Source organism: Phaenicophaeus curvirostris, chromosome 4 (genome assembly GCF_032191515.1).
Source record: "Phaenicophaeus curvirostris isolate KB17595 chromosome 4, BPBGC_Pcur_1.0, whole genome shotgun sequence".
In the NCBI taxonomy this organism is placed as follows: Eukaryota; Metazoa; Chordata; class Aves; order Cuculiformes; family Cuculidae; genus Phaenicophaeus; species Phaenicophaeus curvirostris.
In genome coordinates this window covers 48094785-48117389 of record NC_091395.1, presented here as the reverse complement: position 1 = coordinate 48117389, position 22605 = coordinate 48094785, and the positions used below count along the sequence as shown (strand labels likewise).

General features: G+C 36.5%; 1 protein-coding gene across 3 annotated transcripts in view; it reads right to left on the bottom strand.

Annotated features, from left to right (window-relative positions):
• Window positions 1-22605, bottom strand: part of SGCZ (sarcoglycan zeta) — a 419779-nt gene that overhangs the window by 120941 nt on the left and 276233 nt on the right. For 2 of the 3 annotated variants that reach the window (XM_069855985.1, XM_069855986.1), the window contains one exon: window positions 8754-8856. The exons of the other annotated variant lie outside the window; for it this stretch is intronic. In XM_069855985.1, coding sequence (XP_069712086.1) covers window positions 8754-8856 — 103 coding nt within the window. The remainder of the gene's footprint in view (window positions 1-8753; window positions 8857-22605) is intronic. 3 annotated transcript variants of the gene reach the window in all.

Genomic DNA, 22605 nt, shown 5'->3' with positions numbered 1-22605 from the left:
TTTGAACATGATTTAGTAGTGGACAGCGGCGGTTGGTCTTGATGATCTCAAAGGCCTTTTCCAACCAAGCGATTCTGTGATTCTAAGGCCATAGCTTTCTACACTACAACAGACTCACAATGAACATATTGTTGGGAATCATATCTGCTCATGTCATTATAAGACTAGAATTCTAGATGCCTATTACTATAAAACCAGAAATTACCAGATCAGAAAATAAATAAAACATTCCAAAGTTATAGATAAATACAGAGTCTCAGCAGTAGCTTCTACTCTTCCATATTTTCTCAGCTTTGGAAAGTTTTATATATAATTGTTAAAGTAATATGGCACCAAAGGTAATTTACAGATTCTGTAATAGTCTATCATGTTCAGCAAAATTTGTTAACTGATTACACAGAACTAACTTTTTGTTAGCAAAAGTGCTATATGTATTCAAACCATGTGTCATGGTTTAACCACAGCAGGCAGCTCAGCCCCACACAACCACCTCCTCACAGCCCACCCTCCACTGGACGAGGGACAGAATTGAAAGAATATGTGAGAAAACCTGTGGGTTGGGATAAAGACAGTTTAATAAGTAAAGCAAGCACCCTGCCCACAAGCAAAGCAAAACAAGGAATCCATTCACTACTTCCCATCAGCAGGCAAATATTTAGAGCCATCCTCATGAAAGCAGGGCTGTATCACACCTACTGGTTACTTGAGAAGACTAACACCATCATTCTAAATGTCTTCCATTGCTTCTTCCCCCAGCTTTATATGCTGAGTGTGATGTCATACGGTATGAAATATCCCTTTGGTCAGCTGTCCCAGATGTGTCCCTTCCCAACTTCTTGTGCATCCCCAGCCTACTCACTGGTGGGGAGGCGTGAGAAAATGCAGAAAATGCCTTGACTCTGTGTAAGCACTGCAATAACTAAAACATCCCTTTGTGATCAACATTGTTTCCAGCACAAATCCAAAACATAGCCTCATATTAGTTGCTATGAAGAAAATTAACTCTACCCTAGCCCAAAATGGCACACTATGACAGCTGAGTTATCAAATAATTCTTCTCAAAGAAGTGATGCTCTGTTTTAACTTATTTTTCTGAAATCGGGATGTAAAAGGGCTATACAAATCATTTCACATATGAAAATTCAGTCATTTGTAAGCTATCTGACAGAGTGCAATACGGGAGAGCAGTACCTATTTTTTAAAAGAAAGTAAGATAAATAAATTAGATTTAGCTTTTGAATGTGCAGTCTGCATTAACACCCATTAATTCTCTATTTCAGCAATCCTGTTTCTCTATATATGTTATAGTAATAGCATATAAAACCATAATATGAAAGAATGATCTGAGAAAAGACAGCCAGCATGCTATATTGTTGGCAGTGAAATGCTACTCAACAAGAATTAGGTATCGATTTATTGATTTGGATATAAACACATTTTCTAACTATAAAGGCTAATTAAATATGTTGTTTTATCTGCTTCTATGAAAGTTTTTTTCAGATGTTCTACTATTAGATACAGTATTCTGTTTGGTTTCTGAATATATATTTAAACCTAGATTCTGTCTCCAAAGGTTCAGTCTGAAAAGGGAAGCACTGCATGAAACCTGGAGTGGAGAAACTCCCGTAGTGTTTAAATAAAGTGTTAAAACACACTGTCCTATAAATTAATAAGCATTCACTACCTGTTGCCTTGTAGGCATCATAGCAGGGGCTAAACATGAAAAGGAATCTGAATGATTCCTCTGGATAGTTGCAGTGCTATGAAACAGCACAAATGAAAGATCTGTAAGCGTAAAAAAGGAAGACAAAATTAAAAAAAAGAGAATAAGATGCCAGAAGAAAGCTGATTGAAGCAATGAAGCAGTGGTAAATTATACTGAAGACAGAAAAAAGAATACTGAATTTGGTATGGTGGCACAAAAAGCAGATAATGTTAGAAAGAGACAGTGATGGGTATGACAAGGATGATGAAAGACAACAGTAGCAATGTTGTTGGTAAAATGGGAAAGATACACAAAAGGTTGGGAGGAAGATGACAAGGAAAATTATTTGCATTGTGCTCACACACACAAAAAGCTGGATTTAATAAACAGAGTTGGAGCATAATTCCAACTGGAGAAAAATGGTGTTTGGACAAGTTTATGGACGTACAACAAAAGGAAAAGCTGTAGGCAGCAACAGTCCTGTCTAAGCAGAAAAAGGGTAGTGTTACCAGCAATGAAAATAATGTGCTTCCCTGAATTATCAGAAAAGATAATTTTGAACTTCAGTAGCCAGCAATAAAGGTAAAATGAAAGAAAAATACCCAGGAAAACATATTGGAATTGCAAAATCTGGATTGATGGCAACATTTGCCTTCATCCATCTGCTGAAAATAATAGCTGGCACTGTGTAAATGACAGGCAGGAATAGATATCACGGAAAAGTTAGAGAAGGAATTATTGCAGTACAGTGCAACAATGTTTAAAGGGCTAGAGACTAAGGAAATAAATAAGGCCTGGAAATTCAGTACTGACAATGAGATTAAGTGGAAAAGCTGTTAAAAAGAAAAAAATAAGTCAAAGTTCCATCCAAACTAAATTAAATACCTTGAATATATTCTGTCCTTTAGAATAGTTAATGAAAGTGTGGAGCAAAGCTTGGCTTCTTCAGTTATGAAAGCAATCTTGAAATGGAAAGTCTATATGTACATATGTTAATAGAAAATATATACTTATCCAGACTAGACAATATCATTAAATGCATCTTTCTTGTTTAAAAGTTTGATTTTTATTCTCTGGTCTGGGTAGTTTTGTTATTTATCATTCATAAATGAACATGTCCTTTAAAGTGAAGTAATAAAGATCAAATTGTATTTAATCTGTTCTCAAACTATTTCAGATTAAGGCATGATCTTCCTAGAACTCTCATATATATTCTTAATAGTTGGGTTTTTTTATAGAAAATTATCTTGTGTGTTCTTAAAACAAACACAATAAAATTAGGAAACAGTATAGAATCTAACTGCAATTCTTCTCCCCACCAATTTGTGACATTTCAGGAATTTAAGCAATCAAGACAAGATGCCTTTGGATTGGAAGGGGGAATATTTAGATTAGACATTAGAAAGAATTTCTTCACCATCAGAGTGGTGAGGCACTGGCACAGGTTGCCCAAGGAAGTTGTGGACACCCCTCCCCCCTTGGAAATGATCAAGGCCAGGTTGGATGGGGCCTTGGGGAGCCTGGTCTAGTGGGAGGTGTCCCTACCCATGGCAGGAGGGTTGGAACTAGGTGATCTTTAAGGTCCCTTCCAACACAAACCATTCTATGATTCTATGATGTTCAGACCTATCGAACACTTGCAATTCAAAATCTGTTGAGAAGGCTATGAAGGCTTGACCAAATAGTACAGAAATGAACAAAGTTATACCAAATATCTCTTAAACTTGCAGAACACTCCTTGCAACTCCACACTTCTTGCAGGTGGAACCAAATTGTAAAACAGAGTTAGGGAACAATACACATTTTTCTCTATAATCACAAGCAAAATTATTAAGTCAGAGATAGTGAAGTGTTTCTCACCTATGGGGGTCAGTTACAGGACACCAGGTACTGGGGAAAGATAAGCAAACAAGCTTGACATAGAGAACACACAGATGAGATGATGAGGTAAAGAAGGTTTGTCCCTCATCTGCAGGTAAACATTAAGCAGTGGTAAATCTGGAAACGTTATTCTTTCACTCATCATCCTTCTTCTCTTTCCTGTCATATACGAAGCCAAACTGATTATAGAAGGTTATCAAGTAATTGTTTTTTCAATTGATGTCTAATCTGGAAAACAAATTTAAGATGCAATTATTTCAGCATGACCTGACTATCTCAACCACTTGGCTATAACATGGAATTCATTAAGCACTAAAAAAAAAAAAAATAATAAAAAAAATCTAGCCATCCAACTATATCAGTAAATGTAAAAATAATTAAAGGGGGGGTGAAGAGCAACGTGGAAGAACCCTGCCCCATCAACTCCATATTCCTTCTGGCAAAGCATGATAATAACTCATGTTACCATACAAATAAAGGGTGCGCCTAACATTGGGGAAAGGACTGAATGACAGAAGTTTCTACATATTGCTTTTATTTCTGTGATTATTGAAAGTAAGTTGTAATAATTGCATGTTTTGGATGAAAGATGTTAGCACCACTATAATTGGACTGATGACACTATTTTGGTAATACTGCTAATTTTTTAATTAGACTAATAATAAAATAGATTATTGGGTATGGGTGTGTTTATTTAGTCTACATAAATCACACAAGTTATTTAATCTCCTCCCCTGACTTTGAGGCTTGGTGGTAATTTTGACATGAAAACTTGAAGCTAATTTAACCGTGCTGAAAATTTAATCACACTTTATATCTGTATTTTAATTTTCAAATAAGTTTTTGTCTCACTTCATAAAGAACAATAAAAAGCTGTAGATTGCCTAGCATAATGATTTCAGGACAATAAACAAACACATTATTTACAAAAACAGTCATCTTTGTTATGAATCTGTAAAAAAAAACGTACCTAGAAGAAACAATTAGATATTTGCACACTCCCAGTGTTTGTTGTGTTCACAAGGCTCTGTCATTTCTCCAGGAATCTCTACAAACATTTTTTACGGTCTACCCTTCCCATTTATTCCAGTCCTTACACTGAACTAATGCTAGATTACCGAGCTTTTGAAAAGTAAAAACATGATTTGATTGGAGATATCTTGTAATTTGTCCATTCAGGTACATAAAATACTTTGTGTTGATAGGATTACATCTGGCATTTATTCTGTTTGTACCTTGCCCTTTCAATAAGCCTGACAGCCAAAATTTCAGTGCTTGCACCGCTAAACTCTACTATGTGCTCATGCCTATTTCTACTTCAAAGTACTCAAAATAATTTCAGAAGAAACTAGCTAATCAGGAGAGAATAATCATGCAAGACAACTAAACTTACACAACGAGGCAGTTCCTCAAATTCTATATAATTTAGTTTACAGCTAAAGCATACAGCTTGTTACAGAAAATATGATTTTTACTAAGTACTTCAAATTTATTCTCCTTGAAAAAAAGCTTTAATAGAACATTCACCCCTACTTAGTACATATTTAACTCAAGTTTCACCTCACGTTTCTATTATGGTTTCCAAGAAATTCAGGCCTGGACAATACAAGCCTGGGAAAATTGGGGCACCAAAGAAGGCGAGCACTAAAGAAGCATTAGTAACCTTTCCAACAGCATTTATTCTCATGCAAAAATGACAAATCCTGTCACAAACTGAGAGATGGGCTTAGCTGAGAGGTTCTGCACAAGACTAGTATTTTATTGCGCTACTGTAAAATCAGCTATATATTACCTACTTCTGACATAATGGTTTTGTTTTCTCTTGTACTTTTCCTTAAAGGCAGATTTTTAAACTTTTTTGGGCGATTCACTGTATTTTCCTGTCTTTATAGCCAGAAGCATTTTCTTAACACATAATCTGAACCTCTAGTGCTATAATGCAGTTGCTTTACTTCTGTTTGTCCTTCAGATCATCCTTGCTTGGACTAAATAACAACAGTTCATTGCCTTTCCTTGCATATCACTTTCCATCTTAATGCTTCCTGCTGCTCTTAGTCTGCCTTTACTTCATCCACATGTCTCCATGAAGTAGAACAAAAAAAAAAAAACAGAACTTTTTTCCCTTCTTAGCCAGAGACAACTAGAATCTACTGAAGATTGTTAAAGCTACATTACTCTGATGATTTCTTTCTTCTCAGTAACAATCCAGTTTGATAAATAATTTAAATTTTACTGAAAATAAGTCATTTCCCATCAGAACCCTTAACACCAAGATTCTTCACCTCAAGAGGTCTGTATTACCAGAAAATCTATATGTTGCTCCATTGGAAAATACCAAAGACCATTTTGAGATTAACCTTGCAAGTTAAGACTATTGCCTGCAGATGCAAGTCCTACATTTAAAGTATTTCCTTATTTACATTGCAGAATGCAAAGAAATAGGATATTAGAACAGCAGGTGAATACAAATAGCCAGGGAAAACACCTAAAATTGATAAATTGTATCTCAAAACATTTTATGAAGATTTACCCATCTCAGGACTGGTTGTGATAAGAACTAGGCAAAATGACCCAGAAGGTTCTTTCTTACTCTCTGTTTTCTTAATATTTTAAACTCATGTATTCAGGCAGTGCATCTTCCTAAATATGTTTGTATAGTGTGTCTCTGTATGTGTTACAGAGGAAGGCTTAACTTACAATTACCTCATGAATCATAACACAGGAGTACCGAAGTACCTATAGTCAAGCACATCCTTCAGTAACTCCCTGGATCGGTACTTATATTTAGCAAAGTGTTCTTTTCTTATAACAAAACTACTATCATTAAGTAGGAGATATTGCACTCTGATCACACTATAGCAAAAAGCATGAAAGAAATCAATTTTCAAGCTAATCTAAGAAACCTACTACTGTCAAAATAAAAAGTAATTATTTTAATGTGAAGAAAAAGCATTGTATTAAACTTTTTAGTTGCAGAATTTTCATTTTCAAGAAGTGTGATTACCCAACATTACAGTCTTTATAGCATGTAAGCTTATACACGTTACTTAGTATTCCAGTACAAATATCACACATTTTTTTGAAACAGCTACCACACATCTTTCAATAAGCAACACCTTGCTCTATTGATATACTCTATAAAATAAATGGGACTAAGAGTGAAGTAGCTTGCTGCAGAAATCTATCTCTTGTTATCAGAGCAAAGGAAATGAAAGTGCAAGAAATGCCACAAAATTGCTTTAAAATGACTCCTCTTTTATCTAACAGCCTATTCAATGGAACCCTCATCTCCTAACTGATCGCTTCAAATTACTTCTCTGCAGTCCAAAAGGATTAAGAATTAGCCTCACCTTTTTTGAGGAGCGTTATAACCACAATGATCAAGCAACATACCTGATCTCCTTACCATGCTGAGTTTTCTGCAAAAGACTTTGAGAAGTTATCAGTTATTTTGGCAAAAGGGAGAAGTTTTGCAAAGGGGAGAATTTAAAGAGAAATATTAAAAGAGATACTGTATCATTTTCAGAGATAATAGTGTGTTCTCACATATCAAAAACTTCCTACAGTATGGCTGAAGTCCTGGTCTCTGACAAACAATGAAAGCTCTGTATTTGTGAAGCAACATTTCAGTTTCTCACTGACTTTTGTAACAGGGCAATGTAAGATTCTGATTGAAGAAGAGAGTTTTAGAAAACACAGTTTACTATCACAATTCTACCCTTTGAAAGCACAGCATCAGGGTCATCTCTGCCATCAAATCTTTCTCAGTCCACAGATCTGAAGGTGCAGGGTAGATACAAGGTGGCTACCTGCAGTTACATCCACAAAGGAACCCTGGAGGGAAATTCTTCAATCCAGGTTCTGAGCTGAAACTGGGGAACATGGACATACACATTTCTAAAAGCAGCAAGCAGAAAGAATCCCAGCAAAAATTCTTAAGGAAATTTATAGAAGACCCACAGCAAAGCAGTGAAGCAGAGAATCCTGTATGACCCAAAAGGATACAATGATGCTAGACATCAGGACCTCCAGTGAAAAAATAGTTACTTAGCTAGAAAGGAATGCAGGAGTACCAGACCTGGAGTATGAATTGGACACCCTCCAAAGAAGCAGCTGATTAGGGAAGCAGCCAATGCTCCAATCCCCAACAACAAATGAAGAACTCATCCCACTGCGAGCAAAATAAGAAGCTATACATACTTAGCACCAAGAATCATGAGTCTGATCAGATTTGAGACCCCTCAGCCATCTGATTATTACTTCATGCAGCTCATTTGTGATTACAGTGATGATATAACAGCCTAAAGAGAAAAGGAGACCAAAAGGGAGGAAGGACTGCTAGGTGACTACAAACAACTGTTATAAATATAAAAAGAACCCCCAAAACAACAACAAAACATTGCTACTTTGGAATTTCCCTCCTGGACCAGGGGGATCAAACAGATGATGTAATTTGTGAAGAGTAAACCAAAGTGCACACCTCAGTGATAATGTAGGTTACTGAGGAACATACTTTGTGAATGCAGCAAGAGACAGGATGAAGAGGAAGCTCCTGAAATGCTTTAATGAAAAGAATAATGACAGAGTAGGGGCTGCTTCACAGAAGAAACAGCTAAGAATGTGAAGATTAAGTGGTACAGTTTTTGAGAATCATCACAAAAAGACAGAATTCTCAAAAGTTAGATTAGAAGGAAAATAACTCAAACTAAAAGCAGTGTATTTCAAGAAGGCAAACTTCCATAAAAGGACTCTCAGAGAAGATTTCCTGGGAGACTTACCTAAGGTAAAAAAGGAATTATAATGAAATGGTAACTCCTTAATGAACCAATTTACCCAAAGGAGAGGAAAGACTTCTGATAGATCCTGAAGAATATTGCCATTAGATGCTTTTTTTTTTACTTCTTAAATTTCTCCTTTAGTCAAAAGGTCAACATAAATTGGTTCTCTGTTTTAATTGGTGCACCAGTGATAAAGGATTAGATCCTGCAGGGAAAGGATGAATGCATTTACGAATACTTGTTAGATATTTTCAAGCCAGCTGAGTAAAATGAACTTCATCCTGAGGTAACTGAAATCTGCAAGCCACAAATGATTAGCTAAAATGTGCCTACAGCAGAGACATAGCTCAGAGCAGGAAAGTGCAGCAATCCCTTGTTTCCCCACTTACTCCATGTTGGCTCAGACTGTGGGGCAGATTTTCTGCATGTGAAGGGGGTTTCCTTTTGGATGAAATTAAATCAGAAGATGTGTTCAAAGTGCAGCAACAGTCTCTAAAAGGAACAGAAAGGTCTCAATCAATGTGTGATCTCCAGCACAAGCAAGTCCCACAGCAAGTATCAAGTGCACATACACCAACAGAATGCTCTCAAACCACAGAGACCTGTGTTCTTCTGCTTCTTGTGCCACTTAAAAGGTTTTAAGTCTCAAAGTCAGTAACCACCTAACCTAGATGCCCTCAACTCCTAGCTAAGTGTTCCTTTACGTTATATGAAGACCTCCTACAGTTCAATGTACTTTTTCTTCCTTCAGCTGCTGTATCCCTTTTTAGAGCTTTTCTTGTCTCACCTGCCATTTTGCTGTTGTTTTCATTGCTAAATTAATAGAAATTTCCCTTTTCTATTTTGCCATCCCAATTAACTTCTTTGGTCACACAGAAGATTATATTGCAGTCACAGTGTCAGATCGTGGTCAAGGGTCTTAGCTATCCCACTTGCACCTGTATGTTCTGCATTTACTGCCAGTCATCCCCAGGACTTTACACTTACATCTGTTCAAATACTGAACTCTGCATATCCTCTTTTACTGTGCCTGTTCCTCATACAAATAAGCAACTGAGAGGGTGGAAGTCATTACTTCTATGCTGTCCACTTGATAGTTTCTCCCTGCTACAAGTTTTAAGGCATCATTTCTTCCATTCTGAGCCTCTGTCGGGCCAATAACCAAATTCAGATTCAGGAAGCAGCAGGCACTATGTGTTACATGTGAGTGAACAAGTAAAAAAAAAAATAAGACTTGTTTCCCTGAAAAATGGCATAAGACCCATGTGTTTCTGTTGTCTCTACTAAATCGATGGAAAGATGCTCTGGCAGTTGCTGAGGCAACACAGAGAAGCCTACACACTTGAAAGCAAGAATCTGTAGGATAGCTTTCTTCTGGCTATCTTTGAGCAACAAGTGCAACAGAGATGTTTAGTCCAGGGGACTAGATCTGGCATAAAGTAAATAACTATGCACATCTATAGTTTAGCTTTTGGGTTCTCAGTACAAACTGTTTTTTCTACTGATCCTTTCATATTTCACCACATGTGTTTTTGCTGTGTGGCTTAGAATTACACAGCCTATGAGCACAAAGTCTATGAGCATCTGTAAAGGATGGATGAGAGCAGACTGTAAAGGTGAAAATTATAAAGGCAGAATTGGTATTTATCTTTTAAAAGGCAAAACAGTGGCAGTAAAGATCAACTTACCTTGAACTCTTTCAAAAATATCATGAGCTCTATACCAGAATAGATAATCAAACAAGCAAAAAAAACAGCTGGAAGGTGCCCATGAGATCAATGAGATGCAAAGCAATGAAAAAGCCAGTAACAGGGTAAGAATGAAACAATGGGCAATTCAAATAAGCATTAAATAATAATAATAATAATAATAATAATAATAATAATAATAATAATATCTAAAAGAAAGGGTAAATTTGATAACATTGTTCAGACTGGAGAAGAAAGATTAAGGAGGCACACAAAAATAATCCCATTTTTATTCTAAGAACTGGACCAGAAAGATTTTGCATGGTTGTACAATATCCATCCATAAAGATTTTCAAGAACTTTTTGGACATGCATGTGTCAAGAAGAATGTACTGCTTAAGCTATGTTGCAGCAGAGATGGTAAGATAGGTGGCTTTTGGAAACGTCTTCCTGTCTTTCCATCTATAATTATTTTTACATTTCCATGCAGAGACTATTAAAGACAGCATATATCTTCACAAAGCACAGAACTGGATCTTTACCTTATCTTTATTGAAGGACTCGTTCTACAAAATGCATTTAAAGCTCTTTACAACTCATTTTATAACAGTGGAAATATATCAGCCACATGGTTAAAGAAAAATCATAAGACAGTAGGATATGTTGGAATTTATACTCTTTTTTATTATTTCTGCAGAATACATTTTTCCCTGTGTTTATGGTATTTACAGTATATTGCTGACTATATTTATATACAAATGGAAATAAGACTGCTTTTTTTAAATCAATAACTTCTCCAAGTGCAGCATGATGATCCGGTGGGTCTCTTCCAACCTGGTTATTCTGTGATTCTATGATTCTATGTCTGCATATTTTCTCAGACAGATTTTAATAAAAATAATAAGATAAAACTAAATGTAATGAGAAAGAAGGAAGATTTTAAAGGGATGAAGAATGAAGTACATCCAAATTTTCAGTGATTGCTCATTTAGCTGCTGTAAGCATCATAATTTGTCTTAACACTGCCCTGGAATTCAAACAGAATCATTATATTTAACATACAATTTCAATTTCAACATTTATCACCAATTTCATCAATCAGCAATATATACGTAAACTTAGTTGGTTTGAGACCTATGCAAGTGTTTTGTCTTGATACTTTCGGGATTATGACAAAATGAGTGTCTCGATCAACTGTAAGTGCTGACATTGGATTGCAAGAAAACAATGTGCCTATATTTATTAAGAATCTTAATAAGTAATAATAATCCATGGAGGGGGAGGCTTTTTGTGGCAGAAGGAGTAGAATAATGGAACAAGCGTGATTACTTATTGCGCAGACAGAAAGGTAGTTTTGAGAATATCTAAGTAAGTTATTCCGTAGTGAAATTAAACATAGTAAATTATTCACATAAAAACTTTCATACATTTTTTTCCTCATTTTCCTCACCACTCACAGGGGAAGGGTGAGTAGGGTCTTTGTTTAGATAAAGGAAAAAAAGGTCCTGAAATCAAGGCTGACAACAGATCACAGACTGAAAAGAGTAAAGACTAGTTGTGGTGTGGTGACTCTCCAGACAGTAGTGACAGGCTTTGACTGACAAATTCAGTTAAACAGAGGCAGCACAGTATACTCTGAGAACACAGATTCAGAGCAGGTGTCAGTTTTAGCAAGAGAATTAGGTTCTCTAATAACAAAACAGAAAATCTACAAACTATGTCTATGATTACAGACCCTTAAAGAGACCAAAGTATGAAAACAGCTGAGATTTAAAGGACGAGATTCTATGGCTAAACCTCTCCTCTAGCACAGACAGGATGTGCTATAACATCTGAAGAAGGAAAATAGCAGAGGCAATTATCTTTTCAACTTAAGAGACAGGTATTTCATTCCATATGCTGAAAGAGTCTTGGAATGAAGAAAGAGAAGGCTGGGGTGGGCAGAGGAAGACAACTGACTGGTTTGACACTGCATTTCTTTACTTACTTGTCTTTTTTTTTCTTATTTTTCATCACTGTGAAAGAAACTCAGATTTTTAAAAGGAGGTTAGACTAAATGCAGTTACGCTGATATTCTCTGTGTACAGAGGTTTCCTAAATATATGGAAAAAAAAAAAGCATATCAAGAAAATCAAAGGTATAGAAGGAGAAGGGGAAAAAATTTCAATAAGGTAATCTCAAATTTTTGAAGTCTTAAATATGTGATCTTCACTATTTGCAACATGAGGGCATTTTGTTCTACCAGACAAAAGAAACAAATACTTATTTTACAGTGAATCTGGCACTTGTTGAAGCTCTAGGTAAGTACTCTGTGACTACTGATTCACTAAATTAAAAAAACAAAATGGAGAGAAATGTATGTCAAGTCACTTCCGAAGTGTCTAAAACTCAGCCTTTTCATACCCATTTTTCAAGGCATACTATCTTAGTTGTATCTTAATTTAAAGGAAGAAGCACTCACAAGTATACTTTTTTCAAGGCTTACTACTTCAGTTCTTCAGTCTTGGTTGAAAGGAAGAGTACTTCTTCAATATAATGCGCACAGACTTAACTAGAAAGAAAAGATCCTTAGTAACATATAATTTCTATAGCTTTGAAACGTTCACAAAATATTCATCCATTAGGTTGTTTCCTTTCACTTAAAAGTGTCATAAAATTGCTGAAGTTCACAACTAATAGTAGGAAGTTGCATTCTGTATGACCACCAGTAAGAGAGATTCATCTGAGATTTATTAGCTACATTTTGGTAACACAATTTTGACTATATTTTTGGTAGCGATGGAAGATGCATTATGAGAAAAAGAAACAAAATAATCTATTAAAAATATTAAAGGAAGGTGTTCTTCATAGTTAACTCCATGATGTGTTTAAGAACAGAATAAATGATTAATTATTCCCAAATGCAATCATAAGCAGGAATTGTATCTGATTAAGTCAATTGGAATCCTTCTTTTGATTATATTTATAGTTCAGATACTATTTGCATGTATGCAGAGGATCAAAAATTTTGCTTTTCAGTGAAGATGAAACAATCCATCTGTTGGGACATGCAAGTTATTGGACTGGTGTATTTGCAATGCATATGGAAGTACACTTGTATAATAGGTCATCAGCAAGATGCTGACAGAAAAGGAAAGAGGAAAAGAAAGAGGACAAAAAAAAGTTAATTTCAACACAGCTATTCTCATCTGGTAGCACTACTTTCATATTAAGCGCATTTAGAAAATGACAGCTTTCCAGGAAGGTTAAATGAATAGCAATAAACATTTCCACAAAATTAAGAGTCAGTAGAAAGCAAAAAATCCCAAACCAAACCAAAAAAAAATATATATAATATAATGTCAGTCATCTTCATGCAAATATGCAACTGGGACAGAATAGTGTTATGTGATTTATATAAAAAATTCCATATACGTCAACAGCAGGTAATTCACTCTTTTTCCAAAATTAAAAAGGAATGTAGGAAGTAGAGGCATTTAAGATCTCTACCGCTGTCCTGTAGCAGTTTAGAAGTATCCATTAGATTGTCTATTTCCCTCTGCTGTCTTTTTTCCCCACCATCTGGTGTTTTGAAAAACACCACTAGCAGTCTAAATCTTCACCAGTGGTAAAACAACTCTCTTGTGCACTATTGTGGCACAGTGAATACTTTGAGATTCACTATTACAGTAGTAAATATATTCCTATAGAACAAATCTAACCCAAAATAAAAGTTATGATCTTTTAACTGAGGTCCAATTGAGCTCAAAAAGAATCCCATTTTTTATAGCAGCATTTTTAATAAATCCCCTAATAATTAAATTTAATTTCTAATTTAACTCTATCTTATTTGTTTGAAATCCATCTTGAAGTAGGACATCTGGGATCTTAAGCTGGATAAGAACTATGATCCTATATAAATCAGAACCAAAAAGCTTATAGGAAAAAAATAAAAAGCTGTTGGTGACATTACAATACTCTGGCTAACAGCCCACATGTTTGAATAAATGACCTTGTCATAGACAAAAGATGCTCCAAAAGAATGCTAGACCATTTGTGTACTACAATTATTTTCAAACAAGGTACTGAGTCTAAGATGTCTCTTCTACACTTGGATATTTTCATAATCAAAAGGTAGCATGATTGACTACTGCTCGTCCTTCAAAATACCGGAGAAAAAACACACTTAAATTTGAAGAGTTACCAGTCAATCTACTAATACCTAAAAAAAGACGAATTAATTTTTGCTTCTACATACATAGACAGAACTAAACTAAATGGTGATTTGGCACTTAGAGCATATGAATAGTATTTCCCTTGATGTTGTGTCATTTTCCAATCGTTTTGTCAAATTTTATTTACATAAAAAGGGTAAAAAAAGTATCATTTTACTAATAGAGTGTATCAGCTTCTGTTACATCAGTAAACCTCTATGCCTCAGGTAGCATTTTTAAAACAGTCTTTAAGCAGGTTTTACAACTTTCAGCAGTGATATTACAGCTGTGTTATTTTGATATTTGCTGTTTCTGGTCTAGGCGTGAAAAATTTATACTTGTGAAAATTCTTCTGTTCTTCCAGCTATTTAAGTCTCATCAAAACCAACATTCCTTCTGGAATATTGGCCATTTTTTAGCATTTGTGTCAGTTTATATGACTGCACTGTTTCACAACTGACAAAGTGAGATGAGTGAGATTATAGCTAATGCTTTTGTACATCAGCAGAGACTCATCCATGTTACTTGGAGAGCAGAGTGAGATTACACAATGGTTATCTTTGAGAACTAAAAAAATGCATTTCTGCTCTGAGTTTGGTTGGTGTATTTTTACTGATCAACAATGTCTTATAACTATTGCTTTGTTCATAGGTAAGATAAAACCTCATGATTTAGTTTGGCAGTTTGACAGCAAAGTTTATAGTCTTCACTGATTCAGACTGTTTCTTAATTTCTAGAGTTGTGAATCAGCTAGCCAGAATTTTTTCTCTAGGCAAATCTCAGTTAGCACTGGTCATACAGGCAATCTTAAGAAACATACAGTATTTTAAAGAAGAAAATTAACTTCCAGTTTTAAGAACACACAGGCACTAAAAGTATACATTAACCAACAATTTACTTCATAGTTCCCTCATTTGTTCCATTCTTGCTAAGCAAAATAGAATAGAACAGAACAGAATATTACAGTTGGAAGGGACCTACAATGACTGCCTAGTCCATCTGCCTGAACAGTTCTGGAGTGATCAAAAATTAAAGCATGTTAAGTGCATTGTCCAAATTCCTTTCAAAACCTGAAGGGCTTGGGACATCAACCACCTCTCTAGGAAGCCTGTTCCAGTGTTTGGCCAGCCTCTTGGTGGAACCATACTTCCTAATATAAAGTCTAAACCTCACTTCATATAGCTTTGAGCCATTACCATGTGTCCTGTTGCTAGACACCAGAGAAGAGATCAGCAACTCCCTCTCCACCTCCTCCAGAAGCTGCAGGGAGCAATGAGTTCACACACCAGCCTCCTTTTCTCAAAACTATATAAGCCCAAAGCTCACCGCTACTCTTTCTTGGACATTCCTTCCAGCCCTTTTACCAGCTTTGTTGCCATAGTCTGGAAACATCCAAGGACCTTAACAACCTTCTTAAATTGTGGAGCCCAGAACTGTATACAGTGCTCAGTGTGAGGCTGCAGTAATTTATATAATGAGATAATATCTATATGTAATATATAATAATTATAATAGCATAATAATTATATTGTAATATATAATAATTATATACATAACAACAAATAATGAGATAATCACCTCTTTTGACCAGCTGATTATGCTGTGTGTGATGCACCTCAGGAGGTGGTTTGCCTTCCTGGCTGCTAGGGCACATTGCTGACTCACATTGAGCCTACTGTCAACCAAATCCCTTTCTGTAGGGTTGCTCTCCAGGCATTCCTCTCCCAGTTTACACTTGTGTTCAGCATTACTCCACCCTAAGTGCAGGACCTGGCATTTAGGCTTGTTGCATTGTCTCCCTTTAACTATTGCCCAATGCTCCAATCTGCCTAGATCCCTCACTTTGTTGAGGTACTAAGTGAGGAAAACTGTACTTAGCACACATATCATGCTTAGGCTTATAAAAGGATCTTGAGCAGGCAAAAGACTGTCTCGAGACAAACCTTAGCAACAGGCTGGTATTTTAAAAGCCCCAGAACAATGTTTATTTAGTTTGCAAATCAGGTGTCTAGCTCGACCCCTTTATGAGCTGACTTTACCTGATGTAGGATGGAAAATAATTTCTGGCTGTATAAACCTGAAGTTTTACTATCTGAGTGAGAATAAGTCCATTCATAAACACGAGTTTCTACCTTTCTCCAATTATATGTACTCAAAACAATCCAGGCAGTCATTAAATATAGGAATATTTTTACAATGGTGTGCATTTTTATCAGGAGGCTTCCTTGTATTCTAGTATGAACAAACTGTTTTACTGTGCTCTTTTAACAGAAAACTTAAGTTAAACCCCAGAGAGCACAAATCCACTTGTGGCTAGTCTACCATTGCATGCACTGCAAAATGAAGATATAAATTGATGCCTAAGTCTGTGTCAGATCATGGACACATACTAGGGTGATAAAAATGTATTAAGATTATGCCATAGTCAGACATAATACAGCTGTCAAATAAAAGCAAGAATTACTCAAACACAGGAACAGACACCAAGCTTTCAAAAACATTATGCGTAACATTTTATCTGCCCGGTACACGTGCATATCAACTAATCTTATATAAACCTGAAAGTAAGGTCTAGGAAATATGGAAACTTAGAGGTATATCTTGGATTACAGAACACATTTTCATGTGGAATCAGTAGTGATGCATACATCTCTTCAGTCAATGAAGAAAGCAATAGGAACACAGAATCATTGCAGATGGATGGCACTTCTGCGGTTTGCCTTGTGTTTCCACCTGAGGGTTTGAGGCAGCACCAGCTAAAGTAGGTTAATCAGGTTAGTTGAGCTTTAATTGCCTCCAATGACAGTGACTCCGCAATCTACTTGGGAAATCTCTTTCAATGATAGAAAAAAAGATTTTTAGGTGGCTTTACATAAGTTTAAAAGCTAAGGTATTTGTCTCGATTTTTTACAGTAGAAAAACAGTAAAATACCAGAACATGCTATTAAGGACTCAGACTCAAATCTGGAATATGCAGCACTAATATGATGCACACACAAAGAAATGGAGAGGTTTCTAGTACCTACAGAGAGGGAAATCAGGGATCAGGTGAAGGCACTGAGATTTCTGCCAACAGTTTTACTGTAGTCCATATCTCAGCAGATATAGGCAATATAATTTTCAATATCTGAATTGTAATATCATAATATAGCTGTCCTTTTACAATAAAGTTTAATAAATGTGACAAAGGATGAGATTTAGTGCTTTGTCTCCCCTCTCCCCCCCCAGAAATATCAATCCTATGATGACAATCTAGTCAAATTAGAAGCTTACTTCAGTGTTCATATTGATATAATAGAAACCAGAAGTTATCAAAATTCTCAGATAGACATGGAAACCATAAAATACCTGAGCTGGTTCTTTCAGCAATTCCGTTTTACTTATTTATCCTTACAGTTAGCTTGCCTGAAACTTTGTTTGAAGTTTTTCTCCTAGAGAAGTATTGACTGTTGATGCCATGATACCAAGATAGGCAAGTCATCATTTCTGTTGGTAATATCTTCCACTGCATCATGCATTCTTCTAAAAATTTCCATGCAAAGATGCTACACAGTATTTCTTACCTGGTCTGATAAACACTACATGCAGATTTAAAAGCAGCCTAACCCTGTCCTTCAGAACCATGTTCGTCCCTATCATCAGCATAAAAACTTGAGTAATAATGAGAGGAGGAGAAAAAATATGTTGTTAACCCCAAATCTCACAACCAAAGTATTCTGTCTTGAAGCTCCTGACTTTCAGTGCCATAGTGAGCTTAAAGAACTCAGTAATATCAAGAGCGTAGACAGTTTTATGAAGGGGAATCACATTCACTCTTTTCAGAACACATTTTCAGATTTTAGTTGTATTTTTCATCAGCTAGTCTCATACGTGTAACTCTGACAGGCAGAATCACTGATTGCTGAGAATCTATGCTATAACACAGCACCCAATCTAGGAAGATACTAAACTTGTAGACTGCATAATCCGAGAGTCCTACATTACAAACAAGTTTTCGCATGTACTTCCACAGTGTATTTCAAGAAGGCATTTAAGAATTCATAGAATCATAGAATCATAGAATAACCAGGTTGGAAGAGACCCACCGGATCATCGAGTCCAACCATTCCTATCAAACACTAAACCATGCCCCTTAGCACCTCGTCCACCTGTGCCTTAAATACCTCCAGGGAAGGTGACTCAACCACCTCCCTGGGCAGCCTGTTCCAGTGCCCAATGACCCTTTCTGTGAAAAAAATTTTCCTAATGTCCAGCCTAAACCTCCCCCGGTGGAGCTTGAGGCCATTCCCTCTTGTCCTGTCCCCTGTCACTTGGGAGAAGAGGCCATTAATGCTGCCTCTGAACCATATTGGAAGGAGAAAAAAATCCAAACTAGTCAACAAAACAGATATCAAGACTACATTAAAACAAGCAAACTACCAGAATCCTGACTATTTTGCCTTTTAATTTTTAACATGCATTTAATTTTACCACATTTCTCAAAAAAAATTGATGTCACCTTATCTCTACTGATTCTGAGATGAAATATATGCATTACTATTCTGAGATTACAGTCTATGTTTATGTGCAATGAATTCGATCAAAACAAGTGTATTAAAAAAAGAATGTTAATATGCATACATAATATGTCAAACATTTTTTTCTCCTATGTTGATATATCCTACAGCCTCCAGATTTAAATAACTAAAAATTGTAATTGTTGGCAGGTCCGTCTCTTTTATTATCCCCCTAGACAGAGGCTAACTTTATCACATAGCTCTGAAATGGATTGTATATTGTTTTATTACATTAATTTAATGGTGTATTGGTATCAGTATATGTCAAAATTAATGGCTTTTTAATGACACTACATGCTAATGATTAACTAGAAGTACTGAGGAGGGGTGAAGACAGGGCTTTAGAAATTATTAATATGACAAGTTTTTAAATATTACTATACATAAAACTGACACAGACACACAAAAATGAATGAAACTAGCTTATTCACTTCCATCCTGTGAATAAAAGAATAGTCGAGTTCAGAAATAATATTTGCTCATATTTTATCAACTTCATAAGTAATCTGCATAGCCGTATTGTTCCCAAAATATATTTCACTAAAAATGAGGAAAAACTTATAAAGATAATAAATACGACATCACTATGATATTATATCTACAAACATAAAACACACAGAAAACAATTTTCATCCCAATCTATTATTTTTAACTTGAGATACTCTTTTCTAAATTCTACCTGCAAAGCAGGACAGAAGGATATTACATACATTCTCCTTCCAGACATCAGTCTCAAAACCCCCAAAGAATAAGAGTTAAAGGGAATTTAAAAAAACAGTGAGAATATTTTCTTATGTTCTATTTTTTAAAATACTGCATTAAAAAAAGGAAGTCCTTAAGCCATTTGCATTGTAAGTCAAAAAAATTGGATTGAAAACTTATTCAAATAAAAATGTTTAGGGAAAAAAGTTATTTTTTAAAGATACTTATAATAATGTGATTAAAAGGATGTTTTTTTCCACCAAACCTCTGTGAATGCCTAAAATCAGTAATGTTTTTTACTTACATACAAATATTTAATGTCACGTAGAAATGATATTTAGTTTTATCAATTGAAATACAATATAGAACCATAGAGCCATAACAGATGTGCTCACAAAATGGCTGGTACAAAAACCCCACCATAAATCGTCAAATCCTAAATGCTAGCATAAAAAACGGATTTTGATGTGTTAAGCCTCCATTTTTCGCCCTTGTTTACCTCTGCATATTCTCTTCTGCCAGTGCATGTCTCCTCAATCCTGTTGTTTCATTCCTGCAACTCTTTTATTTTTTCATTCTTCCTTCTTATTTAGGCATGACTTTGTTATAGATTAAAATTACTGGTTTTCAAAAACTTTGAGTTGATTAACTTTGGCTGTATTAAAGGACTCTTACATAGGCTTTGTAAAGGACTCTCCATAAGGCTTTGTACTCATGCCTCACCAAGAGCAAGTCCTGCCTGATCAACCTCACAGCCATGTACGATGGAGTGACTACATCAGTGGGTGATGGAAAAGCTATCTATGTCCTTCAAGGGTCCATACTGAGACCAGTTTAATATCTTTATCAATGACAGACAGCAAGAGCAAGTGCACCCCCAGCAAGTATACAGACAACAAAGGTCAAGTGCAAGGTCCTGGTCTTGGGTCAGAGCAACCCCAGGTATCATTAAATGGTGGGAACACAGCAATGAGAGCAGCCCTGCTAAGAATGACTTGCAGGGGTACTAGTGGCTGAAAAGCTGGACATCAGCTGGCAATGTTTGTAGCTCATGAGGCCAAATATCCCAGGCTGCATGATATAGCCAGCAGGTCAAGGAAGGTGATTCTGTCCCTCTACTCTGCTCCCATAACACTCCATCTGGAGTCCTTTGTCCAGGTCTGGAGTCCTCAGTGCAGGAAAGACATGGACCTTTTGGAGCAGGTACAACACCAAACTGAATGGTGCAGCTGAGATGCTTGAAGGGTAGGATTTCATCCAGAGGGACCTGAACAAGCTTGAGAAGTGAGCCCATGTAAACCTCATGAGGTTCAACAAGGCCAAGTCTTGAGGTTCAGCAAGGTCCTGGTCTTGGGTCAGAGCAATCCCAGGTATCATTAAATGTTGGCAGATGCAGGGATTGAAAGCAGCCCTGCTGAGAGGGAATTAGGGGTACTGGTGGAGGAATAGCTGGACATCAGCTGGCAATATAAGCCCAGAAGGCCAACTGTGTCCCAGGCTGCATCAAAAGAAGTAGGGCCATCAGATCAAGGACAGTGATTCTGCCCTTCTACTCTGCTCTGGTGAGACCCCACACGGAGCCCTGCATCTGGAGTCCTCAGCACAGGAAAGATGTGGACCTGTTGGAGCAGGTCCAGAGGAGGGCCACAAAAATGATCAGAGGGATGGAACACCTCTCTTGTGACAAAAGGCTGAGAGAGTTGTGATAGTTCAGCCTGAAGAAGAGAAGGGTATGGGAGACCTTATTGCAACCTTTCAGTACTTAAAAGGGATCTTATAAGAAAGATGGGGCCAAACTTCTTAGTAAGGCTGATAGCAATAGCACTTAAGGTAGTGGTTTTAAACTTGAAGAGGGCGGATATTCAGGCTACTCATGTGACCTAGAGTAGTGGTAGAAGCCCCACCTCTGGAAACATTCAAGGTGAGGTTGTGTGGGGCTCTGTGCAACCTGGTCTAATTGAACATGTCCCTGCACACTGCAAGCAGGTTGGACTAGATTACTGTTAAAGGTTTGTCCCAATACAACCTATTCTATGATTCTATAATAACAAATCTTACGCTGTTCAAAATTTTGTGCAAGATCTGAATGAGGAGATAGAAGACATCCAGAGCAAATCTGCAGATGATGCTAAATGGGAGATAGATATGCGAGAAGCTAATAAAGCTGAAGAGTAGAGATTCAGTCCTGGAGGACCTTAGGAGATGAGAGGACAGGGACAGCAAAAATCTCACAGTTTATACCAAGACATGCATTGTTATGGATTTTGGAAGAATAACAACATGCATGTCTATAGTCTGGTAAACAACTTGCTGAGTATCAACCCTGCTGAAAAGCATTTAGGGTTACAGCAGGTGTTAGGTTGAATATAAGACACAACTACAGTCCCAGCAAGGCTAAAGCAAATTGCACATGGTTTAGACTGAAGGAAATATGTAGCTCCTTCTACTTGGTCCCTATGAAGCCACATCCAGAACACATGGGCAGTTCTTCATCTACTCCCAGCTCAGCTCAATAATGATGTTTAAAACCAAAGAAAGTCCTCTGCAGGGCTGCTAAGATCATCAGGATCTCAGAACAAGACTTACAAAATGATGTTGAGAAAGCTAAAGCTGTTTAGTCTGGTGAAGAGGTGGCTAAGGGAAGATATTACACAGATTTTAACTACATGGAGAGCAGTTACAAGATGTGGAGCCTCAGTTATGGCAACATAATGAAGATTCATTGCTGCAAACTGCAGCTTGCAGGCCTCAGGCTGAACATCAGGAAAATTTGTTTTCCTAGGAGAGGAGGACAATGTGTAAGCATGATGCTAAGAAACACTGTAGAAGCTTCATCCTTGGAAGATGGCAGGACACGAGCTGAACCTCCACTGGTGCTCGTGACACTTCACGCAGGAGGCTGTGATAGAGGGCTTCCAGATGTCCCTTCTGCCAATATTCCTATGAGTCTTTGTAACTGAAAAATACATTCAAAACATCTGTACATATTTACTGCTCCAGAAGGCGTATAAGCTTTTGAAAAGTGTTGCTTCCTTTAAGATAGCATAATGTAAAAATGAAACAAAAAATTACTAAAGAAATTAAAGCTTTGCATATAAAAAA